At 39.2% G+C, this 24435-nt stretch overlaps 1 protein-coding gene across 1 annotated transcript in view; it reads left to right on the top strand.

Moving 5' to 3' along the window:
* The window catches only part of Dpp10 (dipeptidyl peptidase like 10), a 604540-nt gene that overhangs the window by 297521 nt on the left and 282584 nt on the right, over window positions 1–24435 (top strand). Inside the window, exon 5 of the mRNA XM_051203984.1 lies at window positions 5971–6045. Within this exon, the coding sequence (XP_051059941.1) occupies window positions 5971–6045 (75 nt within the window). The remainder of the gene's footprint in view (window positions 1–5970; window positions 6046–24435) is intronic.

Genomic DNA, 24435 nt, shown 5'->3' with positions numbered 1-24435 from the left:
TTTACAAAAGGGTAAATTGGAATTGACCATGTAAACCTCACCCATTAAAGATTAGGCTTACATTTAACCCTGTTATTTACATTTTCCAATATACCATTCCAAAATATTTTGTTCTGATGTCTTTCAGAAACTCAAGCATACCATTAGCAAAAATAGATACATGTGGGATTAGGGAGATGTCTCAGAGGTAAAGTAAGCTTACAGTTACCTATAAGCTTAAAGTCTTAATTTTCATACCATAATCCATGTAAGGAAACAGGACACAGTGGCATTCATCTATAATTCTAGCCTTGGGAAGGTAAAGATAGGGAGATCTATAGGAATTCTGACTAGCCAACAGGTCTATATTGGTGAACTCCATGTTGAATAGGAGCTGCCAAAACAATAGAAAACTACTTGAGGATACAATTCCAAAAACTGACCTCTAGCCTCTACACACACACAAACACACACACACACACACACACACACACACACAACTTCCACATATATGTAAAGAAATAGTATACTATGAAAATTATACCTAAACATTTTTTTAAAAATTTTAATGGCAACATTGACTTAAAAGTTCTGATTGATCCTTTAACCTGCTTTTGTGTCTGCTCTCAAATACAAATCAAATATCTTCTTATATTTTCTACATGTCCCCTGTTTCTCCCCCACCCCAATTCCACATGTAGGGCAATGCCATCCAGGTGGGGTCATGTAAATCTGTCAATTCATTTGAAGTAGGGACTAGGACTTCTCTCCTGTCTCTAGGTTAAGGCAGTATCCCTCCATAGGGGATGTGTCCTCAAGGTTCTTTGGTGCACCAGGAATACTTCCTGGTTCGACTGTCTGACGTCACTTAGACTGCTCAGTCCTTCTAGCTGAGATCCATGTTCAGGGGGTATGAGTCAGTCCCACGATGGATTCCCAGCTATCAGTCTAGGGGCCTGTTAGCTCCTCCTTGTTCAGGTCCACTGTCTTCTATGTGATTCTGCAGCGTGGTCTTGTCCTCCCTCTCTGCATCTAGATTCTAGGTCACTCTTACCTGCTAAGCGGTCTCTCCACTACTACCCCTAACTCTAACCTGAAGTCTTACTCAGTTAAGACTCACCAGAATTATATTAAAATCCATAATTAGGACAATGTCAAGCAGCTGTCATTACTACTTGGAAGAACTTTTCCCTCAGATGCTAGATAAAACAACACAAATGCTTAGAGCACTGATTCTGTTCTCAACCTTCCTAATGCTGTGAACTTTAATACAGTTCGTCATGCTGTGGTGACCCCCCATCCATAAAATCACTTTCCTGCTACATCGTAATCATAGCTATACTACTGTTATGAGTTCTAATATAAATATCTGATATGAAGTATGGCTGATATCAGACCCCAAAGTTGAAAGTCACTGTTTTATAGTAACATGAATTTAAGACCTCCAGAGTTCCATAAATAAATTACCAGCTTATGGTGTGTGTTTGTTATGCATGTATGTATGCAAATGTAAACAAGAATACTTGAGGACACAAAGTGTCCTGCTATAGCATTGTGTCTTATTCCATCCAGATAGTCTCTCATTAAACCTGAAGCTGACCTTGCAGCAACCCCCCCCAATGTCTCAATACTAGGATCATGGGTACACATGGCAACACCAGCCTTTTATGTTGGTTCTGGGATGTGAACTTAGGTCCTCCTGTTTCTACAGTGAGTATTCTACCTACTGGGCTACCTCTGTAGCTCTAGAATGAGTTTCGTCTTTTATATTCACATTAAGGGTCTTTCCATTACAGATGACCAGTGCTCAGCTCTAGATCCAGCAGCTTGGGCCCCTAAAAAGATATTTGGAATGCTTCCCAGTCTGTGTGCAGCCTAATCTGGAGGGAGTACAGTGATAATTAACCAAGTGTCAGACTGGATAATGGTAGAAACTGTAAAGACACTAAGATGTTGTTATCAAGGCTCAGATGCACCTGTGAAAACAGGAAGTTAATTTGTGTGAAGAATGTCACATTGGGGTGGAGGGGACAAAGCAAGTGAGATTTCCTGTAAATAATTCATACCAGACAGGGAAGAGAAGTCTCCCCAAAAGAGAATGAAAGCAAGGAAGAACAAACAACAGCCTCTGGCTAGTGAGAAAATTCAAGGTCTGCGAAAGGAGCCTTCCTGTATTCCCTTTGCCTTTCTGTGACCTGGAGACAATCTCACCATCTATGATATTAGGGATTTTCTAATCCTTAGGACAGAAGTGATGACATTGTTTTCATAACAGGTTTTTAGGTAGCAGTGGGGCATAGGATAGTGTTCATTTAATCGTTTCTTTAAAGAACAATATATTTCCCAGGACTGTATCTGCCTACGGCAGGTGACTTTGTGATCTGATGTTATGTTCCTTGTAGGCTAGTCCCTGTCAAATTTCACATAGCAAAATTAGGCAGAGGATGACAAAGGAGAGAGAACTGACAAACAGGGCCCTGGTCACACAGGGATATCTCCGTGACTGCTGGGTATCACTGACAATCGATGAGGAGAGGAGAATGTGCATGTGGTGGGACCTGCCTGATGAGCAACAGCTGCTGAGTAGGATGTTGTCATTGTCCATCATTTTAAAATTAGTCCTTTGTAAGTAAAAACAGAACTGTGGGATGCTTTACTGCCAGTGGTCACTCAGACGTCTGTGCAGATCGGTGGATTGTGGAGAAGAACTTCCAACCATCAGCTTTGTGCTATGTTCATGGCCTCTCACCCAGGTCACTCTACTCTCTTTGTGTAGTGGATTTGGGATGAACAAGAATGGGTTCCTGCTCAGGTTAAATATGCTCAGGTTAAATAACAATAACAGGACAATAACAATAAAAACATTTTTTTTTTCTGCAAGGCTCTTAGATGTCAGTGAACTGGGTAAAAAAAAAAGAAAAGTCAAAATTAATCAAAATTAAACTAAACTTCCAAATCAAAAACCTAACCTGAAACAAGAAGAGAAGATCAGCAAATTGTCTCAGGAGGCCATTTCAAATACAAGGTTGATAACATTCCTTAGGTCCTAATCCTCACAGGAGAGGTAACATAAAGTCACTTGATATGAACCAGTCAGGGTTTTAATTATTCTGTATATTCCTATTTGTGCTTCTCTACAAGGGTGATTTGAAACAGACAGATACACTTTTTCATGGTTCTTTGTTTCTGCTTCTTGTTAAAGGACTTCTCAATCCTTGAAAACAAACCCTTTGCCCCCTACTATTGGATTCCATTGAATTCTGACAACATGTATGAGATGCTGCGATTTGGGGGGAGGGGGCTGCGTGATACAAGGGGGCCACACTTAGATTCTACCTACAAATCCCACACCCCGCAATTACCTGTATTCTATCCAGCTTGACTGCAACTTGGGGATTTTCTGTTACCTCTTCTAGTTTTCAGAAGCATTGGATTTTAGTTAGGAGGAGAAAGTGAGGAGAAGGATGGGAGCTTCAGGGAGGCACTGAGTAATTGTATTCAGGTAAATAATTTAAGTATGTGGAGAACATTTAGCATGGAAATATGGTCTGAAAGGGATTTGCAGTCCTCACCCACAGACAAAGCATGATGTCTCCCTTTAAAGATTTCCAAAGAAAGAGGATGGGGGAGTTAGCAGCGTAAAGATAAATTAGTGCATAGCCTTTGCTCCAAGACCAAGGAAGGGGAAATTGGCATAATGGTGTAGGAGGCACTCTTTCTTGGAATAGAAGACTGGGGCTTGGTTCCTGTGTGACCCATGCAGTGTGACAGTGGTCAGGTTCTAGACAGTCTACAGTCTACAGCAGTCTACCTTGTTTATGTCTTGCTTGTAGCCATTTCTGCTTAGAGCCTGGGTTCTCTGACAAGGACTCCCAGAGCTAAGTAGAGGGATAGACCGAGGACACTAGTTTATCACACAGAATGAAAATGCAGAGAAAGATGAAGAGATCCCAGGGAAACATCAGGCATAGCCTAAGCACAAGAGCCTCTGTCTTGGATTTGGAATACATCATCTTACATCATCTTCCTGGTAAATTGACATTATCACCATCCAGAAGACTCCTTTAATTCTCTGCATGCAAAGTTAAATGGTTTATTAGGTTCATGTCCTTATTTTCAATTCAAATATTGTTATCAAGACAATTGAGGCTCAAATCACAGATTGAATGGAAGCCTCCCCCTTCCCATAACTTGGAGGTACCATTGAAAGGGGGAAAGGTAAGGGTAGCAGAAAGGAAGAAATGGAAAGAGAAGAAACCCAGGTTTGCCTTCTGTGTTCCTTAGAGAGCTTTGTTGCCTTGAAATAAAACGTACAAAGTTATTTACATAGGCATGTCTCTGCAAATAACATGAAAACAATCTGGTTTGCTTAAAGTACTCAGACTATTTGTTTTTGTTCCTATCAACTCAATTTTCCTGTCTTCCCCTTTGGTACAAATTCAACGAACACCTGTATTTTCTGTAAAACCATTTCTCCACCTTCAAAGTACTTAACTTTAATCATGCATTTTAAATGACTTCTGTCACCAGATCTTTTCATTTGTTAAATTGTAAGCTCAGAACCCATCAAATACACTGGAGTCACAGTAATGGTTTGGTGTAAAATAAAATTAGTTATGTATTCATGTTATATCTGATTTACCCTGGGGATTCCCTTTAAAGAAAGTTTGTCTTTGATAGATCTTTACATACAAATGCTTAATGAATTAAACAGAAAAACACAGACAGAAAATTGCAGCATACAGAATCTTAATTAATTAAACATGCCACTGTAAAAGCATTGTGGATACTTCAGAATTTCAATGAGCCTTTACTTCAGTGCATGCATGTGTGTATTTATGCATGCATTTGACATATATGTGTATGTGGGTGTGTAAAATATATGTCTCATAACTGCACATTTAGAAAGCAACATGTGAGTCTCTATGCATTTGTATGTAGGGAATGCAAACATATCTCACAAATAAATCTATATAGACACCAACCTATAACAGAGAGAAAGAGAGAGGGAGGGAGAGAGAGAGAGAGAGAGAGAGAGAGAGAGAGAGAGAGAGAGAGATTGTATATAACCCAGGGTGGACATCATACTTAGCCCAGGCTAGCAATGAATTTGGAAAGCAGTTCTTTTGTTTCAATATTCATATGGTTGGATTTGTAGGTATGATACACTTGGCTCAACAATTTTGTCTTCTCTTTGGAGACAGATTCTCTTACAACCCAGAATTGCCACAAATGTGCTAAATAGTTGAAAATAAACTTGAACTTGTGATTTTCTTACCTCTGCTCCCTGGGTGCCCACTTGTGCAGCCATGGGATAATCCATGTGAGTGCATTCAAGGCAAGAACTGTATCAAATGAACATCATTCTAGCCCCAGTTTTCCTTACTTATAAAAAAGATTGTTTTTTTAAACGTATTTTCACATAAAATGACTATTTTCATGTTTTTTCTACTGAACTGTTGGATAAGGTTTTTCAAAACTTTGATTTAAACATACAATGATTATGACAGTATACACAAGACCAATACTAACCCTGGCCATACAAAATCCCAGCATGGAGGGAGGTGGGTAAAGAAACTCTTCACTAGCTAAGAAGATATTGGCATATGGTGGCTCCAGGGAGAAGGAGAGGGAGCTTTCCTTAATTATGTAATCATTGGTAGATCAACCACATGCCAGGACTAGTTGGGCAATACAAACTGGACTATATGGAGAAAAAAGAAAAAGACTGATTTGTTGAATAGGAAGGGATGGGAAAATGGAATGGATGATCGGGGAGGAATTGTTGGGGAGGTGATATAGTTCAAGTTATATTGTATGAATTTCTCAAAGATTAACAAAATTTGTTTTCCAAAGAATGCCACTGTCCATTTCAGAAGAGGATGTTGACAATTTATATTTCTCCTATATTTGATATCAATATTCAAGTCAGTTTCTGTGTTATTCATTTCCTTAAAATAATCAGTTCTTTTCTTCTTTTTGTTCTTCTAGGTAACTTTTAAAGCATCCAGACACTCAGTTTCTCCAGATTTAAAGTATGTTCTTTTGGCATATGACGTCAAACAGGTAAAAGGACTCTTGCTTTTCCTTCAGAAACCTTTCTCTGTGGACACTGAGAAGACATCTCATAGTTATTTTTGGAATTGCTCGGGCATGTGGAGTGTGCTTTCGTAAACAGATGGTTGAAGGCAAAATAGTTGACTAGCAAACAACTAGAACAAACTGTCAGATGACAGTGACAAATGCATTGGATTTTAGAAAATTTGACAGATGCGTGCTTGTTTTCAGGATAAGCCCATCAGCACCAGGGGAGTGTCTTGGGTGTATATAGGACAGAAATTTTCCTACTAGCTATGGTCTGGGCTCAGTGTGTACACACGGAGAATATTGTTTCAAATGATGGATAGCATAGGCTTTGGTTGTATGTTTAAGGTTCTCTTTGTATATGTGTGTGTGTGTAGGCATCTATGTGTTTTATAGAATAGCTGTGATGGTCAGAGGACAACTTGAGGGAGATGGTTCTCTCTACCATCTGTTTCCTGGAGCTTGGGCTCAGATCAACAGTCTTACATTCTTCACTGTCATGCCAAGCCAGAATTTTTAAAAAATGTTTTATGGATATTGTGAAGAATTTGTGAAGCGTCTACCTGTGGCAAGTGGGGTGTTCACATTCTGAGCCATTTTGCCAGCTGGTGGTAATTCAAAAACTTTTGCTCTCTCTCGTTTGTGTGTGTGTGTGTGTGTGTGTGTGTGTGTGTGTGTGTGTGTACATAGGAATGTGAGTACCTATGTATACATTGGCATAAAGACAGGTATGTGCATGCCAGGAACATACATGGAGGTCAGGAACAATCTCTGTGTTAGTCGTTGACTTCAATCTTGTGTGAGACAGGATCTTTTTGCTAGTTTCCTGAGTCTATGCACCAAGATTACTGTGTGTGGGCTTCTTTGGATTCTCTTGTCTCCTTTCCCTATTTCCATAAAAAGAAAATCAATACACAGACCTTGTGTTATGTATCTGCATTTTGCTGGCGTTCTAATGATTCGAACCTGGGTTCTTACGTTTCTACTGCCACTGCTTTTACACATTGAGCCACCGTCTGTCTGGCACTGTTGATGCCATTTGAGTATTAGCTATGGAGTCTCAGAAAACACCCTATGTAGAACAGCAAAAGAAATTAACTTTAAGTAAACACAATAATCTTTTCTCAGTCTCTGCTTCATTATTCTTCTTCAGTTTTAGAGTACAATTATGACATGCATATGGCAAGTGAGTATTTTGCACATAGATATAATTTGCACATTTAAAAAGCAAAATAAGTGTTAAAAGGCAGTTCAACACATTAGTTTCTGTAGAGAATAAGTGATGGGAGATTATTCAAGGAAGTTTTATGAGCTTTAGGACAGACAATAAAAATTTATGGAGTTAAGGCAGGAAGCCTTATATAATGCATCGATAGACTCAGAACACATGACATTTCACAGTTCAAAAGACTTGATGTTTAATGCATTAGCCTTTTGGAGTGTACATCTGATGTGTTTCTTTAACGTTTATATTTTTAACTGAAAATAATTTATTCTGAAAATGATGGTGAGGTTGTTGTTATAGGCTAATGTCCCTGCTGAGTATCTTTGCTCTCTCTCTATTTTCTTCATATGTAGATTTTTGTAAGCAACATTTTACAGGGAGAAAATATGTCTTTTATATTTGAAAAATAGAAAAACTATCAGAATATACCACCAGATAATAAATTAATGTTACCTAGTGGGGTTTTAATTTGCTTTGTCATATAGAAGAGATAATGAATTTTTTTTTATTGTAAGTTTGGTGTGTGTGTGTGTGTGTGTGTGTGTGTGTGTGTGTGATGACATATATGTGCCAGTCAGAGGACAGTTTTGGGAGTTGCTTCTCTGCTTCTACCATGTATGTTCCTAATCTTTTAAATCCAAATCACCAGGCCTGGTGGCCAATGCCTTTACATACTGATGCCTGCTGCCATGATTCTTCACTTTGATGGAATCTTAGCCTTCTAAAACCATACCCAAATAACTGTCTCCTTCCATAAGTTGCTTTCGGTCATGGCGTTTTATCACAGCAGCGGAAAGGTGACTAATCCAAGCAGCAGACATAGAAGATCCTCAAAATGGAACTTAACAGCTGGGAGAAAACAACTACATGAAAAGAAAAGTGACCCACACTTAAAAAGAATTCATGAGAGATGCTGTGCACATGGCTGATCATTTCAAAGTCATTCACCCTAGTACAACACACTTAATGTCATAACCAACATCTGTCACCACATGTCTATACAAATGGATCAATTATAAAAAATAAATCAACAGTGTTAGCACTGCATGATAACAAGCACAGAGAGAAATTAGATCACTTCAATATTGTTGCTAGAATTGTGTAAGAGGGTATGGCTTATCTTGAAGATTTTTTTTTTTGTCTTGACAGTAGTGGTGTCTATAAAAAAAATAAAACTTGTGCTACTATCCAACCCAGCAGGTGCACACCATGGTAATTTTTCTAGTAATATGAAACTTAGGTTAATGCATAGCTGTTTATGTGAATACTGACAGCAATACTTGATTATTTACTTTTTTGTTTGCCTCATTTTATGTTTGTTTGTTTATCTACTCATTAATGTTTGGCATAAGATCACACTATGTAGCGCAGGATTGCCTTGACACCCTGTAACTTTATTTTTAGTTATTATTGGAGAGACTTTATTATAGTTCAGTCCATAGAGTGTTCTACTATCATACATAAATGCAGGTATTCATTCACCAGCTACCACATAAATGAAGCAGGATGGTATATGCTCGTTATTCCAAAAGTCAGGAGTTAGAGGAGGGAGCATCCAGAGTTTTAGGCCCTTGGCAACATAGAGTTTGAACAAAGCCTTGTATAGATGAGACTCGGTTTATTACCTTAAATAAACCAGATAGTCTTTCATTGGTGAATGGCTAATAATATAATAATATACAACTCATAAATAGGAAGGAAAATGATCTGATACTGCAAGAATATGGTCAGTATTCAGGCTTGCAAACAAGTCTTAACGGGCAGTCCCAAAATCTATTACATATATGTTTCCATTCATGTAACATTCTGGAAAAAATTTTGAATAAAAGAGAGTAAGAATTTCTCAGGCATGAGAACAAAAGTAAATTTATTTGTTCAAGGCCAAGAGAGAAATATTCTGGGTCTTGATTCTCTACCTGTCCAGTACCCTGGAATCTTATTTATATGTTTGGCTTACTATTTAAATCATTTTAATTTCATGTGTCTATCTATCATCTATCTATCTATCTATCTATCTATCTATCTATCTATCTATCTATCTATCTATCTATCTATCTCTATTAGCTAGTTATCTGTCTGCCTGTCTGTTCTATCTGTCTGTGTCTGTCTGTAGTCTACACATGTGTATGTGGGACAGTATGTACCATACGTGCATGAAAGTCAAAGGACAACTTGCAGGTGTCAGTTCTCCCCTTCTACCTCATGGGGCCCAGGATAGCGCACAGGTCTTGAAGTGTCAAGCTTCACTACCCATGAAGTCATTTTACTAATTCTTGAACTATACTTTCACTTTGGGTGAAACTGGAAGAAGGATAAGTGGCATCTCCAAGTTTCTTTTATAGCTACACAGGAATTCATAAATAATTCAAAATAAAAACATCTAATTAGTGAAAAGGTGGATTCGGAAAACATTTCTAAAACTTAAAGTTTATAAAAATCCAGGTTTAGTTTATTTAATCAAATATGAAAATTATATAAAAATCTTTGAAATTGCTGCTTCTGTGAGTTGCTAGAAATAGATGAGAAAGATTTTTCTGTGCTTGTTTACATATTAACTTTTTCATATAATTCTCATAGAAGTTTAAAGATTTGTGGGTGAGGTATGTTAAAAATAGAAAAGAAGATCAGATGCTAAATACATTATATTATCATCCCTTGAGAATCTCATCTCCATCTATATGGAGTACTCATCTGTCTTGGTAGAACATAATCCAGTATTTACGTAGATGTCCAATATAGGTGCTGTGTCCGTTCATTTTACACACACACACACACACACACACACACACACACACACACACACACTCAATAAACATTTTTAAAGCTAGAATATCCACCAAATTACATCAATATTAGAAGAAAATAAGACCAACAGTAGAATTATGTCCCTATGTATCAAAGTTTATGGTCCCGGGTCTACTTTTTAATCTCCAAGGAAAAGAATAGGATTTTCAACATACCACAATCTCTGAAAGTGATGGGAGCACTAGATTTTTAACATTTCTTTTGACTAAAAATTGTCAAAGTAAATTTCATGTTACTACTTTCTACATTCACACTTATCCACTCACTGTTCTTATACATCATCTACCAGATATAAAGTCCCAAGTTAGTCTCTCTTTCTCTATCACTCTCATCGAGGTGTGTGTGTGTGTGTGTGTGTGTGTGTGTGTGTGTGTATGTGTGTGTGTGTGTGTGTGTAAGATAGTAAAAATCAACCTAAAATACAGGCTAAGTGGACTTGGTTGTTTTACACTGTGGGTTTCTTCCTTATTATATTTTATGTTTGTGGCCAGACACTAATTAGATGTATTTAGCTATTTCAATGTAATTGCAGTGGTCTTTTATGCATCACAGTACATAATGTCTTCAAGAATTAGCCCCTTCATAACACAAAAGGAGCAGCTGAAAGATTCCTTTACATCTGTCTAATGCTGAGATATAGTACCTGTGTGTACACAAGTATGCATGCATTCATTTGTATGCAGTTAGTTACACCAGGAGGCTAGAATCAACCTGGGTGTTAGTTCTCAGGAGCCGTCCATATTGTTTTTGAAATAGAGCTTCTCACTAGCCTGGGTCTTGCCTATTCTTATAGGCTGGGTGGTCCCTCTATTTCTACTTCCTGAGCTCTGGGGTTACAAATAATTGTATCACACAAGGCATTTTGCATTGGTTCTGGGGATCAAATGCAGGTCCTTGTGTTTTAAAGCAAACATTTTGCCAATTGAGTCATATTCCCAGCTCCAGAAATGTACAACCCACTCCTCCTCTGCTGCTCATGGCATGTTGCTGTCTGTTCTCCACACTACATGCTCTGCAGAGTGAGTGGATTTGCTGTTCTCCAGACTTGGCTGAGTCCACCCTATCCTGAAGATCTGTAGACAAAGTCCTGTCGATGATAAATATCTATTTTAACTAAGAAGTAATTGCTGTAAAATGAATCAGGCACGCACTACTGCTTGAAAAAGTAACTCTTCTCTAGTGAATTATCTAATTAAATTCTGGGTCTTAATACTTCAGTGCTTTACAATTATGCAGACATCTTTAAGAAGTCTGTGGGAGTACAGTCTGGCCATGGGATTGCCTAGGCCATTAAGCTTCATACATTTGGGGTGTACTGCTATTTTGACTAATACCGTTAATGATAAACTTACAGATAGACTTGGGAAGGTGGCTGCGTTGATTGTGGTATTTTCTGTACAAGTATTAGGACCTGAGTTTAGACCACCAGCACCCTCTTAGAAAGCCAGGCATAGCTATGCACCTACTCTTAACATCAGTGTTAAAGAGTGCAGATAGAGAGAGGAGGATGCTGAGCCTTGCTGGCTGCCAGCTTAGCTTCAGTTTCAGTAGAGAAACTGTCTCCAAGGAAAAAGGTAAAGAATGATGGAGCAGGACGCCTAATGTCCTCTTATGGCCTCCTAGTATGCACAGATGCGAGCACCTGCATATATGTGTGTGCATACACAGACATACAAAAACACTTAAGATACCAAGATAGACAATATGCTGTACAGGATAGTGAGCATAAGCTGATACGTGCAACAGTTTGTACTTCTTGATATCTTCCTGACTTCCATTTCTTTTTTCTAGCTGCTATTGTTAAATTGTTTGCCTAATACGCTTTCTCCTTACTGAAGCAAAGTTACAAGGCAGGAGCAGTGTTAATATAGATTATATACACATGGACATTTGTATAAATATATAGCTATATGAAAGAATGTAGGGAAGGAAGGGATACAGGGGAAATTGAAGAGTACTGGAAGCTGCTGGGCATTTTATGAAATAAGTATTCATATATTCATCACTTTCTCACAAATGTAACCACCTAATGAGAAATAGGGCTTGCCAGCTTTTCTAAAATGTTTACTACATGTACTTGTTTACTTTTTGTGAATGGATATGGGCAATCATGCATGTCATATTGCATGTTTTAAACCAAAGGACAGCTTGTGGGAGTCGGTTTTCTCCTAATACAATGTGGGTTTGGGGGTTGATCCTGGGATGTAAGGCTTAGCAGCAATTGCCTTTACCCACCAAGCCATCTTGCTAGCTTGGTTCTGTTTTATTATGCCTTATGGATATGTGGGGAATCTGAAAATGATCTGCTTGTACAACTTCACATACGCTACAGAATTCAGGTGGTTTGATGGAGGCATTGTCATGACAGGAATCTTTATATGTAAATATATGGATTTATTTTAGTTAAGTAAATCCTTGTCTGTTGTCTGCATGTGTTTGTGTGTGTGTGTGTGTGTGTGTGTGTGTGTTTGTATACATGTGCATGAGCATGTTGAGGCCAAAGGTTCATGTCCTACGTCTTTTTCAATCACTTTTCTGTCTTATTTATTCAGAGTTTCTGACTGAACCTAGAATTCATCAGTTGTGGTAGATGATCTAGTCATGGAGGACCAGGAATTTGCCTGTCTCCACTTTCTAAGTTCGAGAGTTTCATGTTTTTGTATCACCATACCCACCTTCTTACATGAATGTCAAGAATATGAACTGGGACCCCCATGCCTGCAAGGAAGCACTTTACTGACAGAGACATCTCTTGGCTACTCCAATTACAGATATTTTAATAAATGAATATATTATAATTCATTATGTGGAAGAAAATACATTCAATGTGTCCAAAGCTTACTAGTGTGCATGTTATCCATCTATGATTCATCTTATCATGGATCACTTTAAAGTTAACAGAGGACATGATAAAACATACCATGGGTAGCCAGGTGCTGCTTGTGGTACACACCTTTAATCCAACACTCAGAAGACAGAGGCAGGCAGATCTCTGTGAGTTTGAGTTTCAGCTTGGTCTAAAGAGCAAGGGACAGGACAGGACAGGTTCCAGAGCTATACTGAGAAACCCTGTTGTGAAAAACAGCAACAAAAAAGAAAAACTCAATAAACAACAGCAAACAATGAAGAAAACATCTTATGGGTAGGTTATACTACATTAGCAAAATGCTATTACCCTATGAAATAGGACTGTTTTGGCAATCCAGTACTGACTTCATACCAAGACATTGATTTATCCTATGAGTGCTTTGGGTATGAAATTCTTGAAGGGGTTTGGCTTTGGAGGGCCAGCATGGTATACTTTCTGTGACTGATGACAGAGGTGGCATCTGTGACCATTGTGTGCCTTGACTGAGCTGATGGAAGGACAAAGAGTCTGCACTCCTCTACTCACATAGTTGACAAGTAGACCTGGCTGCCAGCCCAGAGACTCATTGGTTTCATGTGAACCTCTCCATGGGCCACTTGAGTGTCCACATGGCATGGCATCTGGATTCTTCCAGAGTGGTAATTTGGCAGAGCCAGGTGGAGTCTGCAAGTGTCTTTAAAAAATTACCTAGCCTTAATCCTCATTAATTATTCCTACTATTGTATTCTGCCACATCAGGACAGATGTGCTTCTAGGTGGGAAATGCTATGAAAAGATGGAGAAGTCAAAGGATGAGAGCCCTTGGTGGCTCTTTTGGTCATCATCAATTCAGAGACAAGAGTGATTGGATTAAACGCAGTCTTAGTACAGTCAACCATGGGATCACCATGCCACTGGCCAGGCAGACACGATGCTATTTTAAAGAAATGCTTATGTCTTTCAATCTGTCTCATAGACTTCTGAAACAGTAGACTCAAAAAATGAGAATTTGTCCAGATATTTTTTACTGAAAGGAGGAAAAGTCTCCAGCCATGGGGAATACTTCTTTCCCAGAAAGATTTACAGTGGTTCAGACACCCTTACAGGATGACACTGAATCACAGACAGTAATGAGTCAGTAGTGTGCGGGGCCACATCTAGACCAGGACTATTTAAAGGAGCAAGCATACCCCTCGTCATTGATTTCAGGCTTGGTGTCACTGCAGGACTTCGAAGATGGACTATGACAGTCACTGGATTCCGTTCCTTCTCTGGCCCATGTGACTGTATTAACTAAAATCTCATTTTTATTATATCCCTCACTATTACTTTGACTATTTTATATATATATGTGTGTGTGTGTGTGTGTGTGTGTGTGTGTGTGTGTGTGTGTGTGCACGCATGTGTTTCTCTGTTTGGGTTTGTGCATATGAGTCAAGTGTCTGGGAAAGCCAAACAAGGTCATCAGATTCCATTCATTATACTAGAGTTATAGGAAGTTGTAGCGCTACGTGTGTGGGGGAGTTCATTGAGGTCCTCAGCAAGAACAGTACCCACTCTTAACTGCCAAGCCAGTTCTCAGTCCCCTAATTTACCTACTTTAATTGGTTTCTCATGAACAGGCTGCCAGTCTGTGCTTCTTGGGATACAGACTGTGACCACAGTTGGTAACACCTGCAAAGTGAGAATAGATTCCAGGGCAAATAGTAGTGAAGCATAGCCTAGAAGCTGGCTGAGCAGTCCTGAACAGAGTGAGTGGTGGGCGTGAGAACCACTGCTTAGCCTGCATCGATTGGTGCTGTTTTCATGGCTTGTGAGGGTGGGGTGGGGTGAAATTAGTTTAAATCAAAAAGGCTCATTACAGGATTGAAAGGGAGATGGTTTAGTGGAATATAGAATTAATAACATGTGTAATTGGAAAGTAGTAGTTCAAGCCAAGTTAATAGTCAGACTTTCTTTCTGAAGTTCAAGGGTGATATTGAGCCAGGTTGTCCTCTCTCGGTAAGAGATTTATGAGAAGATTAACGCTGAGGAGGAGGCAGACAGCAGCACATCAGGAACTTCAGAAGAGCTCAGGCCCACAAGCCAAAGGGATGGGCAGGAAACTGAGTTTCCTTGTTGTTGCCCACAGCTTGCAATTGATGATTGTAACCTGTATTTGCTTGGTTAAAACCGCCATTCCCAGGGCTCAGTGTGTCAGGTAGACAACAAGGACCTAGAGAAACAAGTTGCTTTAGTTCTGGAAACCAAATTACTGTAGTGACAAAAATTGTCACAGTTCAACCCAAACAGTGTTTTCTTAATACATTCCAAAAGTCTTCACCTGATAGTCACAATTGTATTAGAGCAGACGTTGACATGGGGAAGAAATGAGGCAGAATAAAGCCTAGGATAAATTGTAATTTGGCTCTGGAGCTGCATGCAGCATTCCAACTGTGCCACAGTCTCTAGAGTTCTCATCGGTTAATCAGCTTGGCAGGTGGTTCAGTGGAGGGTGTGGATCTTTCCAGAAACTTTTCTTCACAGAATCTTCAGTCTGGATGCTGCCACAGAATGGAAACAATATATACATTTTATTCACCAATAAAAGCATTCACACCAAAGTATTGCTGGTGCAGGTTGCACACCTGCTGGAATTTCCATCTTCCTGTGTGCTGGAACAAAGAACTGGACCAGAGACACATGGATGGTGATAAAAAATAGAAACAGTTCATTGAAAAGGAAAAAGGAACTCCTGAGGGCAGGAGGAAACAGACCAGAGATCTGGGAGAGGCGAGAGGCTCTGATGACTCATCACCTCTTGGGATGAGCCTTCTTCAGTAGGTATAGATGGGAGCATTGTTTGAGCATGCTCAGTTTTGACCCCTGTAGCCCCATGGGGGGAAAGATGTCCAGACCTTCTGCCATCTGAATTTACTCCTATGTTAGAGTTTATCCTCATCCTAGTCTAGTGCCACAAAAGGGCATCAGGAAGGTGGTGTTGGATCCACACAAGGAAGGTGTCCCTAACACTGCCACAGGACTCTGTGGATACGACAGTCCTTTGTTATCTCTAATATAGACTGCTTTCTGCTCATGCTAAATGCAGGGCAAGGGGATCTTGAACACCCATCATAGTAACATACACCCAGGGAGAAAGTATGTCTTTTCAACTAACATGCCAAGTTTGAAATCCTACAGATCCTATAATTCTTCCCACAGTGTTTAATCAGAATGGACAGCTTGTTCTATTTAGTTGTTTTCATCCTAAAGAGCATCAAATACAGAATACCGCGTCCTAAAGTAGTGACAATAATAATTCTTAGTGGAAATGGAAAACCTCTAGTAAGACACAAAACAATACAGAATATGGGTCCATAGTAATAAATCCTGGAGCCATATTTTCTGATTATGCCAGCACAGCAGTGTTTGGAGTCCTAATTAGAGTTAACACTAATTAACTTTGCATTGCACTGATGTTGCCTTTTAAGAATAAAAACAGTTAAAGAGTGTGTTAGGGAAATAGCTAGCTCACAGGTAGTGGTGTAGCCTGGAGGGCATTTTCATTAGCCAAATGGAGAAAACTTGAATGATTCTGAGGAAAGAGTGGGTGAAGACTATAATTAGAGTCATGAGGTCAATGTATTTTTAAAATCCCTCAACCGTCAAATGATCAAAGTTTATTATAAAATGAATTTGCTTTGGGCCTGGGGAGGCACAGTAGGCAGAAGCATGGGGTCTACTTTCGAATCTACCTTGCTTACGTTAGTATCTTGTGATGCTCCTGTGCTCCTGTACCACCAGCTCTGTGGGGGAGGGAAGCTGGCAGGCTTGCCGACTGCCAGCCTAGCTTAAGTTTCAGTGAGAGAGCCTTTCTCAAGGGAATAAGGAAGAGAGTGAAGGAGAAGAATACCCAATGTTCCTTAGTGGCTTCTACTCAAGAACAAGGCTTAGGGAAAGGGAAATGCTCCTGCTTCCCCCTCCATACACATACAGAAAGATAAAAAATGGGTTGGGAGAGGGGAGAGGAGGGTAGGGCAGGGAAGGAGAGAGGAGAGGGGAGGAGAGAAGGGGAGAGGAGAGGAGACTGAGTCACATGGCTTAATTGCTAAGAGTACTTGCTGCTCTTGCAGAAATTCCAGGACTGGTCCCCAGCACTCATGTCCTGGAGAGTCAGAAAGCTCAGAGCTGCCTTTCACTGCATCTTCAGGTAATCTTATGGCCTCTCTATGTCAACTTCACTTACAATGCATCCAGGCACATAGATGTACACATAAAAAGAAAGCAAATCTTTCAAAAAGAAAAATCAAACTTTATTTGTAGCATCAATGCTTTTGTTCAGTTACAATTTTTTATTTAAGGTACAGCAGTCCAACCATGTATCTCTTGCACTGTTTGATTCTATTTCATTGTGCTTAATTTGAATCCGCACATATTCTTCTCACCCTGAGCCACTGAAACCTTGTTCAGGTTATGCCTGGCTCTTAGTCTAGGTGTTACCTCCATATCAATGTGATCTGTATGAAAATTTGAGTCTTTAGTGTATCACCTGAATAAGTAAACAAAAACTCAAGGGTAGAGTACTAGCCTAGTGTGTGAAAGATATGGGTTCAGTTCTCAGCACTTGAGATTAGACACCCTTATGTAGAAGGCTAGCACACTGGCCCAATCAGAGCCTTCATTCTCAAGAAAACACACTGCACATCAGAGATATTGTCCAAGCTCAAGATATGATAATGACATCTTTGTGCTTGTTAATGTCATAGAGATACACATGGGCAAATTTCCACGTGGAATTCATTCCTTAAACTGCTTTGTGCATCTATAACTTCAAATTCCTGAATAGTGTCAGTTTTAAAAAGACTTTTTTTTTCTTTTTGTACAAAAATTATTCATGTTCATGACTTCCAAATTATAGCTCCATTAGCCTTTCTACATCATGGTCTAGATTTGTCAGAATTCATTTTCCTTATAAAGTTAAGGGAGTAGATTTGATGTTTTCTTTTGGCAATTCTAGTACATTTAGGATATGTGCCTGTCAATATAATAGTATTTCCCCCGAGGAAGGAAACATTATTAATAATTTACATTATTGAATTCTGCAGATTCAATAATTCAACAAAAACAAAGTAACAGGATACACGATTCCTTGTCTTCCCTCACAATTTTTTAACAAAATGAATTTTATATTTATGGGTGTAATACAAACTTGAAGCTTGTTATGATAGGTATTGTAACAGAAGGGGTTTTCTAAATGATATTGTGGATGGTGATGACAATTTTAGGTGTATGATCTGACTTTCATATTATTGTGGAGCAAAGGTAAATTTAGTCATAATGTGACAAGAGACCTGTGTTTTCAGAAAAATACTTCACAAAGAAGGTATGTCTCTTTTTACTTGTCACTGCACTTGAGGGACATTTCCAGTTTGCTCTCCTGTGACTGTTGTTACATTAGAGCTCTGAGAAATGATTAGATCAAAAGTCTAAAGCATGTCTTTATACTTCTTTCTAAGAAGTTTGCCTTCGATAACAATTCTGCATTGTATTTATTACTTTATGTGTGAGCTTCAGTTTTATTTAATGACAGAAGTAGAAGTTGATTATATGTATTGTGAACAGCTGCCATGTGGAAGACAGATGAGGGAAGCTGTCTACTATATGAGTGTCACACAAATGATACAAACCCCTGAAGATCAGGTAGGCAAAGCAGGGAGCCACTTGAAAGTTCTCACCTCAGACCTAAGGGGTGATCCATCAAAACTCAGATTGCATCTTCAGACTGTACTGTTCCTCACCAAAACTCAGACTGCTGCCTGAGATGGCACTGAGCTCCTTATATTCTCTTTAGTGCTGGGATTAAAGGTGTGAGCTCTGTTCCTCTTTTAGACTGATTCACTCTCATGTAGCTCAGAGTGGCCTTGAACTCACAGAGATCAACCTGCCTCTCTCTCCTTGCTCCTTTTATTAAAGGTATGTACCACCACTGCCCAGCTTCTATGGCTGTGGCTAGCTTCACATTCTGATCTTCAGGCAAACTTTATTAGCTTTATTAGATCATAAACACTGTAGCACCACATATATGCAATTTAAACAATTATCCCATTAATGGCACCCTGCTACATCATTCTGTAGAGCAGGGGACTTAACCTTTGATCATAAAATTTTGGTATAAGAAAGCCAAATAATGCAGGCAGATTTTTTTCTTTAATATGGTCAAATCCATAGGTCACATATTTGCTATAATGTTAAGATGTTTTTAAACATAAAACATTATATACATTATTACAAATGCCTCCAGCCAGAGTCCTAGCAGTGTTTTATGCACCACACTTAAGAACTAAGCAAAACAGATGACACACATAGGCGAGTGTGCAGGAGGAAAGAGAGAATGAAGAATCAATTATATAAAGAATCACAGGGTAGTATGTGCAGGGACAATGCTTGGTTTTAAGTTTTTAACTTCTACTTTCAACTACCGATTCATATGGACAAGTACAGAGGGAATTTCCCACTGCGACTACAGCAGCTTTGAGCGTTGACTACGATGTTTCTAGTGGGCATCACGTTTGACAAAGTGAGCCAAAGTCATAATCAAAGAGATGAAAGAAAAGAGGGGCATGGAAAACTCAATAAAATGTGAGAACTTGGTGGCAAACACTAAGAGCACTTCTTCTTCCAGAGGTTCTGAGTTCAGTTCCTAGCACCTGCACCTGCAAACAAGATCACAACCACTTGTAGCTCAAATTCCAGGGGATCCAATGCCTTCTTCTAGTCACCATAGGCCTCTGTACTCACATACATACATCGTACATGGAATTAAAAATAAAATAGATTATTATTTAAATGTAAAGACAGTCTGTATTCTATTGAATGCTGTTTCCCTAGTTAAATTTTTAGGTAATGTACTCTTGAAATAAATGATCAATAGTGGAGAACAATAGTGGTGTGTGTTTGTGCATGCATGTGTGGTGGTCATGGGTATCAAACTCAGGAGGCAAGTGCCTTATATTGCTAAGCCATCTCGACAGCTCTTAATTAGTTGCAATTCATGGATAAGAAGAATACTGATATATGCAAAGCAGGAAAGAGAACATGATAGATTTGTGGGGTGCTTTATATCTCAGAGAACTAGAAACCAGAGAGTCCATCTAAGGACTTGAGAAGACACTTTTGGACTTACATGGGAGGAGAATTTCCAAGGTAGAGGCTCCCTTCTTTATCATTCATTTGGAATGCCATGGATGTTGTGTGTGGAGATAGTGCATGGGTCAGAGACCGTGTTGGAGTGGAAGGATGCCAGAGTCTAATCAAGCCTTGAAAACTATCCTTGACCAACATGACTTCTGGATGACTGTGTACATAGGAGTGAGCCAAAATTTACCCATAATGTTATTTTTAAGAACTGAGACAAAGGATGTTTTTTTTTTTTTTTCTTTCCTAGGATTGCAGCAAGAAAAGAAGCAGGGGGGGGGGCACTTGGCATTTTCTTGGAATTTATCTTTAAAAATTACTAAATGGGCTTCATATTCAATATGTGAAATGTTTGTGATGATTTATATCAAACCTTTAAGAGATACAGGCATGAAAAGAAAAGCACAAATATTCCATTAGTTTTCATCTTGAGTGACAGCTCCTGCTTTAGAGCTCACTCCAGGGCACAAAAGACATAGAATTTTCTGGAAAAAAGTTATCTCCTATGACTCAGAGGATATGTCATCAAGTGGGGTTCCCCATCCCAGCAAAGAGCATCCTAGCTGGCACCAGAATGCAAATGAAGTCTTGCTTAACAGATGGCATCTCTGGTTCTTTGAGGTCATGTCAGATGGCAAACACTAAGTGGGTCTGCCAGAAAATTCCAGTCCATTTGGGAAATTATATGACTTAAGCCAAGTCGGAGTCTTTTACTCTGTCAAAGAATCAAAGGGGTGGAAGTCATTTTGACAGGTCTCAAAAGCATCTTAGTAAATGAACAAAGCAGAAGAAGCCACAGTTGCTGTTGTTAATGGAAAGACTGTGCTGGACTTGAGTGGGAGTCCAAGAATCATCACCGGACATTAATACGTATGCACTAACAATATAGAGTGAAGTCATCCAAAGTATGGATAGTCAAACATTCCAGTAAGAGCAAAAGCATGTTGCTATTAAAATATGCTTTTTCATGAACGTGTACATGTACATTCATGAGGTGGGGGAGTAGATGCATGCAATGTTACACACGCGTGTGGAGTTAAAGGTTGACTCCAGGTTTCATTTCTCCTCTGGTGCTTTCTAAGTCTCCTTGTAGCTATTTCTCTTGTTGCTGTAGAATTTATCAAGTAAAATAAGCTGCTTGATAAAGAACCTCACAGATCCACCTATTTTGCCTTGCTGACTCTGGAATCAAAAGCATGTATGACCACACTAGGCTTTCTTTCTTACATGGGTTTAGGGGACTGAACTCAGGTCCTTGTACTAACAAAGCAATTTCCCAAGCAAACAAGGTGTCTTTCAGTTCCCAAAATCGAGTTTCCTTCATCCTGCCCTGTGGTATTTACATGTGATCCCACCACTGCATGTAGGTTTGCTTCAAGTATCACTGTGTGTTTTATCCTTACCTTGACAGCCCTACTAAGTGCAGAGTACAATGCAGAGCAGTGAGCACTCTGGCCTGAGTTGGGAACATGCACGCTGTTATAAATAATGCCAGATAGTGCTTGCAAGGAGCAATCACCTCTGATTACTCTTCTCCCTAGATAAATATAGCAGAGGATTAGGAGATGGCATCTCACACAATACTTGAGAAAAATAATGGTTCTGATTCCTAGGTTGCTGTACAAGCTACATTGATGTTTTGGAGATTGTATATGTTGGTGTTGGGTGTATATGCATGTGTGAGTACAGGTGTTTGCCAAAGCCAAAAAAAAAGGGTGTCAGATTCCCTGGAGCTGTAGGCACAGGCAGCTCCTGTGAGCTCCTCAGTGCTCTGGCTGGGAATTAAACTTCAGACCACGAGATGAGCAGCAAATGCCCTTATCCCTTGAATCACATTTCCCACCCCAAGTTACATTAAAGTTGATTTGATTTTCAAAAGGAATAAAATTTGCACACATGAGAGAATGAAATTCATTCATTCTCCCTTCCCCCTTCCTCCTTCCCCCTCTCTCTTCCTCCCTCCATTCTTCCCTCCCTCTCCTTTCCCTCCCTCCCTCCCTCCTCCTCTTCCCTTGCTCTCTCTCTCTCTCTCTCTCTCTCTCTCTCATGGTGTGTGTGTGTGTGTGTGTGTGTGTGTGTGTGTGTGTGTGTGTGGTGTGCAAATGCTTAGACCATGTGGACAACATCTGAGTTTTTTCCTTCTAACAGGTTGTTCTGGGAATTAATCTTCAGCTATCAGACTTGACTAAAAACATTTTTGTCACTCAGCTATCTTCATGGTTTTTCCCAGACTCTCTTCTTTCTTAAAGTACGAGAAACAAATCATTGAGAAAAAGGTTATGATGCACTCCTTAATGCCATTTACAACACTGTGTAACAAAGAATAATAAAGATAAAAGTTCTTCTTGACACCTGTTTGTAGGATATTAAAGAACGCTTAGGAGGCTGTTGATAGAGTCACCTTCCAGTATTCCGATGTTTGTTTTTCTTGATAGAGTTGACATTTCTTGTTTTTTCTATAAAACCCCATATCTACCTGTTGCTTCTGTCTAATGCGAAGAATAAACAGTTATGAATTCTACAAGTTCCTTTATGTGAACTTTCTTACTTCTGTTTTAGCAGCTCCAAACATGCCAATTTTGAAATCGAGATGGTATTGACAAGCATAACCTCAAGCAAGCTCAGTTTGGACCATGCCTGTGAGCTCATTTTGTGATTGTCCCTGAATTCATTCCACATCACAAAAAGCCTCCCCCACCCCACCCCGTAAAGAGAAGGACTCTAGGTGTATACTGTGTCTGGCTTAGTTTAGGATCTGGCTCATGTGGTCAAAGTCAAATTCCTTCACTCATAGTAAGACACATTTTCCTCATACATGTCTATCCTTAGGGCAGTTGAACTCATGACATTAACAAGCACACCCTGCTGAAAGTAGGTAATCCAGTATGTATAGTTGTGTCAAACCATCCTTGCTGCTACTAGAGGTAAAGGGAAGCGGCATGTGCTGCAATTATGGTGTCTTCTTTCGCCGTCTCTTATATTCTCTGGCTGATGGATGGAAAACAGAGAATGCTGATTCACTGAAAGTCCCTCCTGTCTATCCCATTTCTAGCCATGTTTTTCTCTTTCTCCAGAAGGTGCCCTGAGACATTCATCAAGAGATTGCAACAGTTGTTATCTTATTCTGTAGACATCGAGGTCCCAGAAAGTCAAATGTGAGAGCTAGGTAGTGGCAGAGTTTGACCTAGATAAAGTTTTCCAAATTCTCAAGTAAGCTGTGTTTCCACCACACTGCTCTTTAAAACATTCCATTTTATGCCAAGAAGGGGACATTTTAATTCTACTAAAATGCTACCAAAAAAAATCCATCTTGCTCTCTTTCAAATGCTAATTAATTTGTATTTTTCCACACATTTTCTCATTTATTTCTAAATAATTAAATATTTGGAAATGTGCTAGGTACCAGGAATAAAAATAGTTGAGTACACTCTTGCTTCCCACTTGAAGACTACAAATAGCACAGGAGAGAACGTATATAATTCCAATGTTAAATACATTAAAATAAGCTAATTCTCCACATACCAAAGGCAGGACATGAAAACTTTGATGAAGATTAACTTGGAAGTTATAATTTAAAGAAACCAACAAACCTGTTGGTGATGCTTTTAGGCAAGCATAGGATAGAGTCATGAAAGGTGTAACAGAGAGAGGCTTGGTGGATGTCTGAGTGTCTGAGTGCTGGGAACGAAGCATAAGGGAAGATCACCTTATGCTGAATGTCAGTGTGACTGCAGCGAGGATCAGCCATGAGAAAAATCTCAAATCTGTGAAGGTGTTTCTAGATTAGTTAAAACCGTAGTGCTTGACTTAATTTTTAAGTACTCATGTTTGAGACCAATACTTAATATATATCTCTGTGTATATGAGTGTACACACACATGCTTTTTTGTAGTCAAATGATATTTACATGTACCAAGAGCACTCAGTTTGATGAACAAAATACAAAATATGTAATGGATCAATGCCTTCGAAGATACATTTCTTTCCTTCCTAATTCACTTCAAATTCTCCATATCACTTCTATCATGTCTTTTCAGCACGTTCGTTTTCTCATTTATTTCACACTTGGGCGTGGTTCCTAAGAGGATCATCCACTATAGTTAGTTTGTTCAGTTCAACTAGATAGACACGGTCTGTATAAAAATATATCTGCCTGAGTAGCTAGTGAGATGGCTCATTGGAAAAAAAGGTGTTTGCCACCAAACAAAATGACCAGACTTTGATTCCTGGAATGCCATGGTAGAAGAAGAGAAACGACTTCCCCAAAGTTGTTCTCTGACTTATGGATGAACTCTTACATGCACACAGTAAATAAGAGCTT

This window comes from Phodopus roborovskii, unplaced genomic scaffold (assembly GCF_943737965.1).
Source record: "Phodopus roborovskii unplaced genomic scaffold, PHOROB, whole genome shotgun sequence".
Taxonomy (NCBI): Eukaryota; Metazoa; Chordata; class Mammalia; order Rodentia; family Cricetidae; genus Phodopus; species Phodopus roborovskii.
The sequence above is the reverse complement of the archived record's forward strand: the minus strand, read 5'-3'. Positions and strand labels throughout refer to the sequence as shown.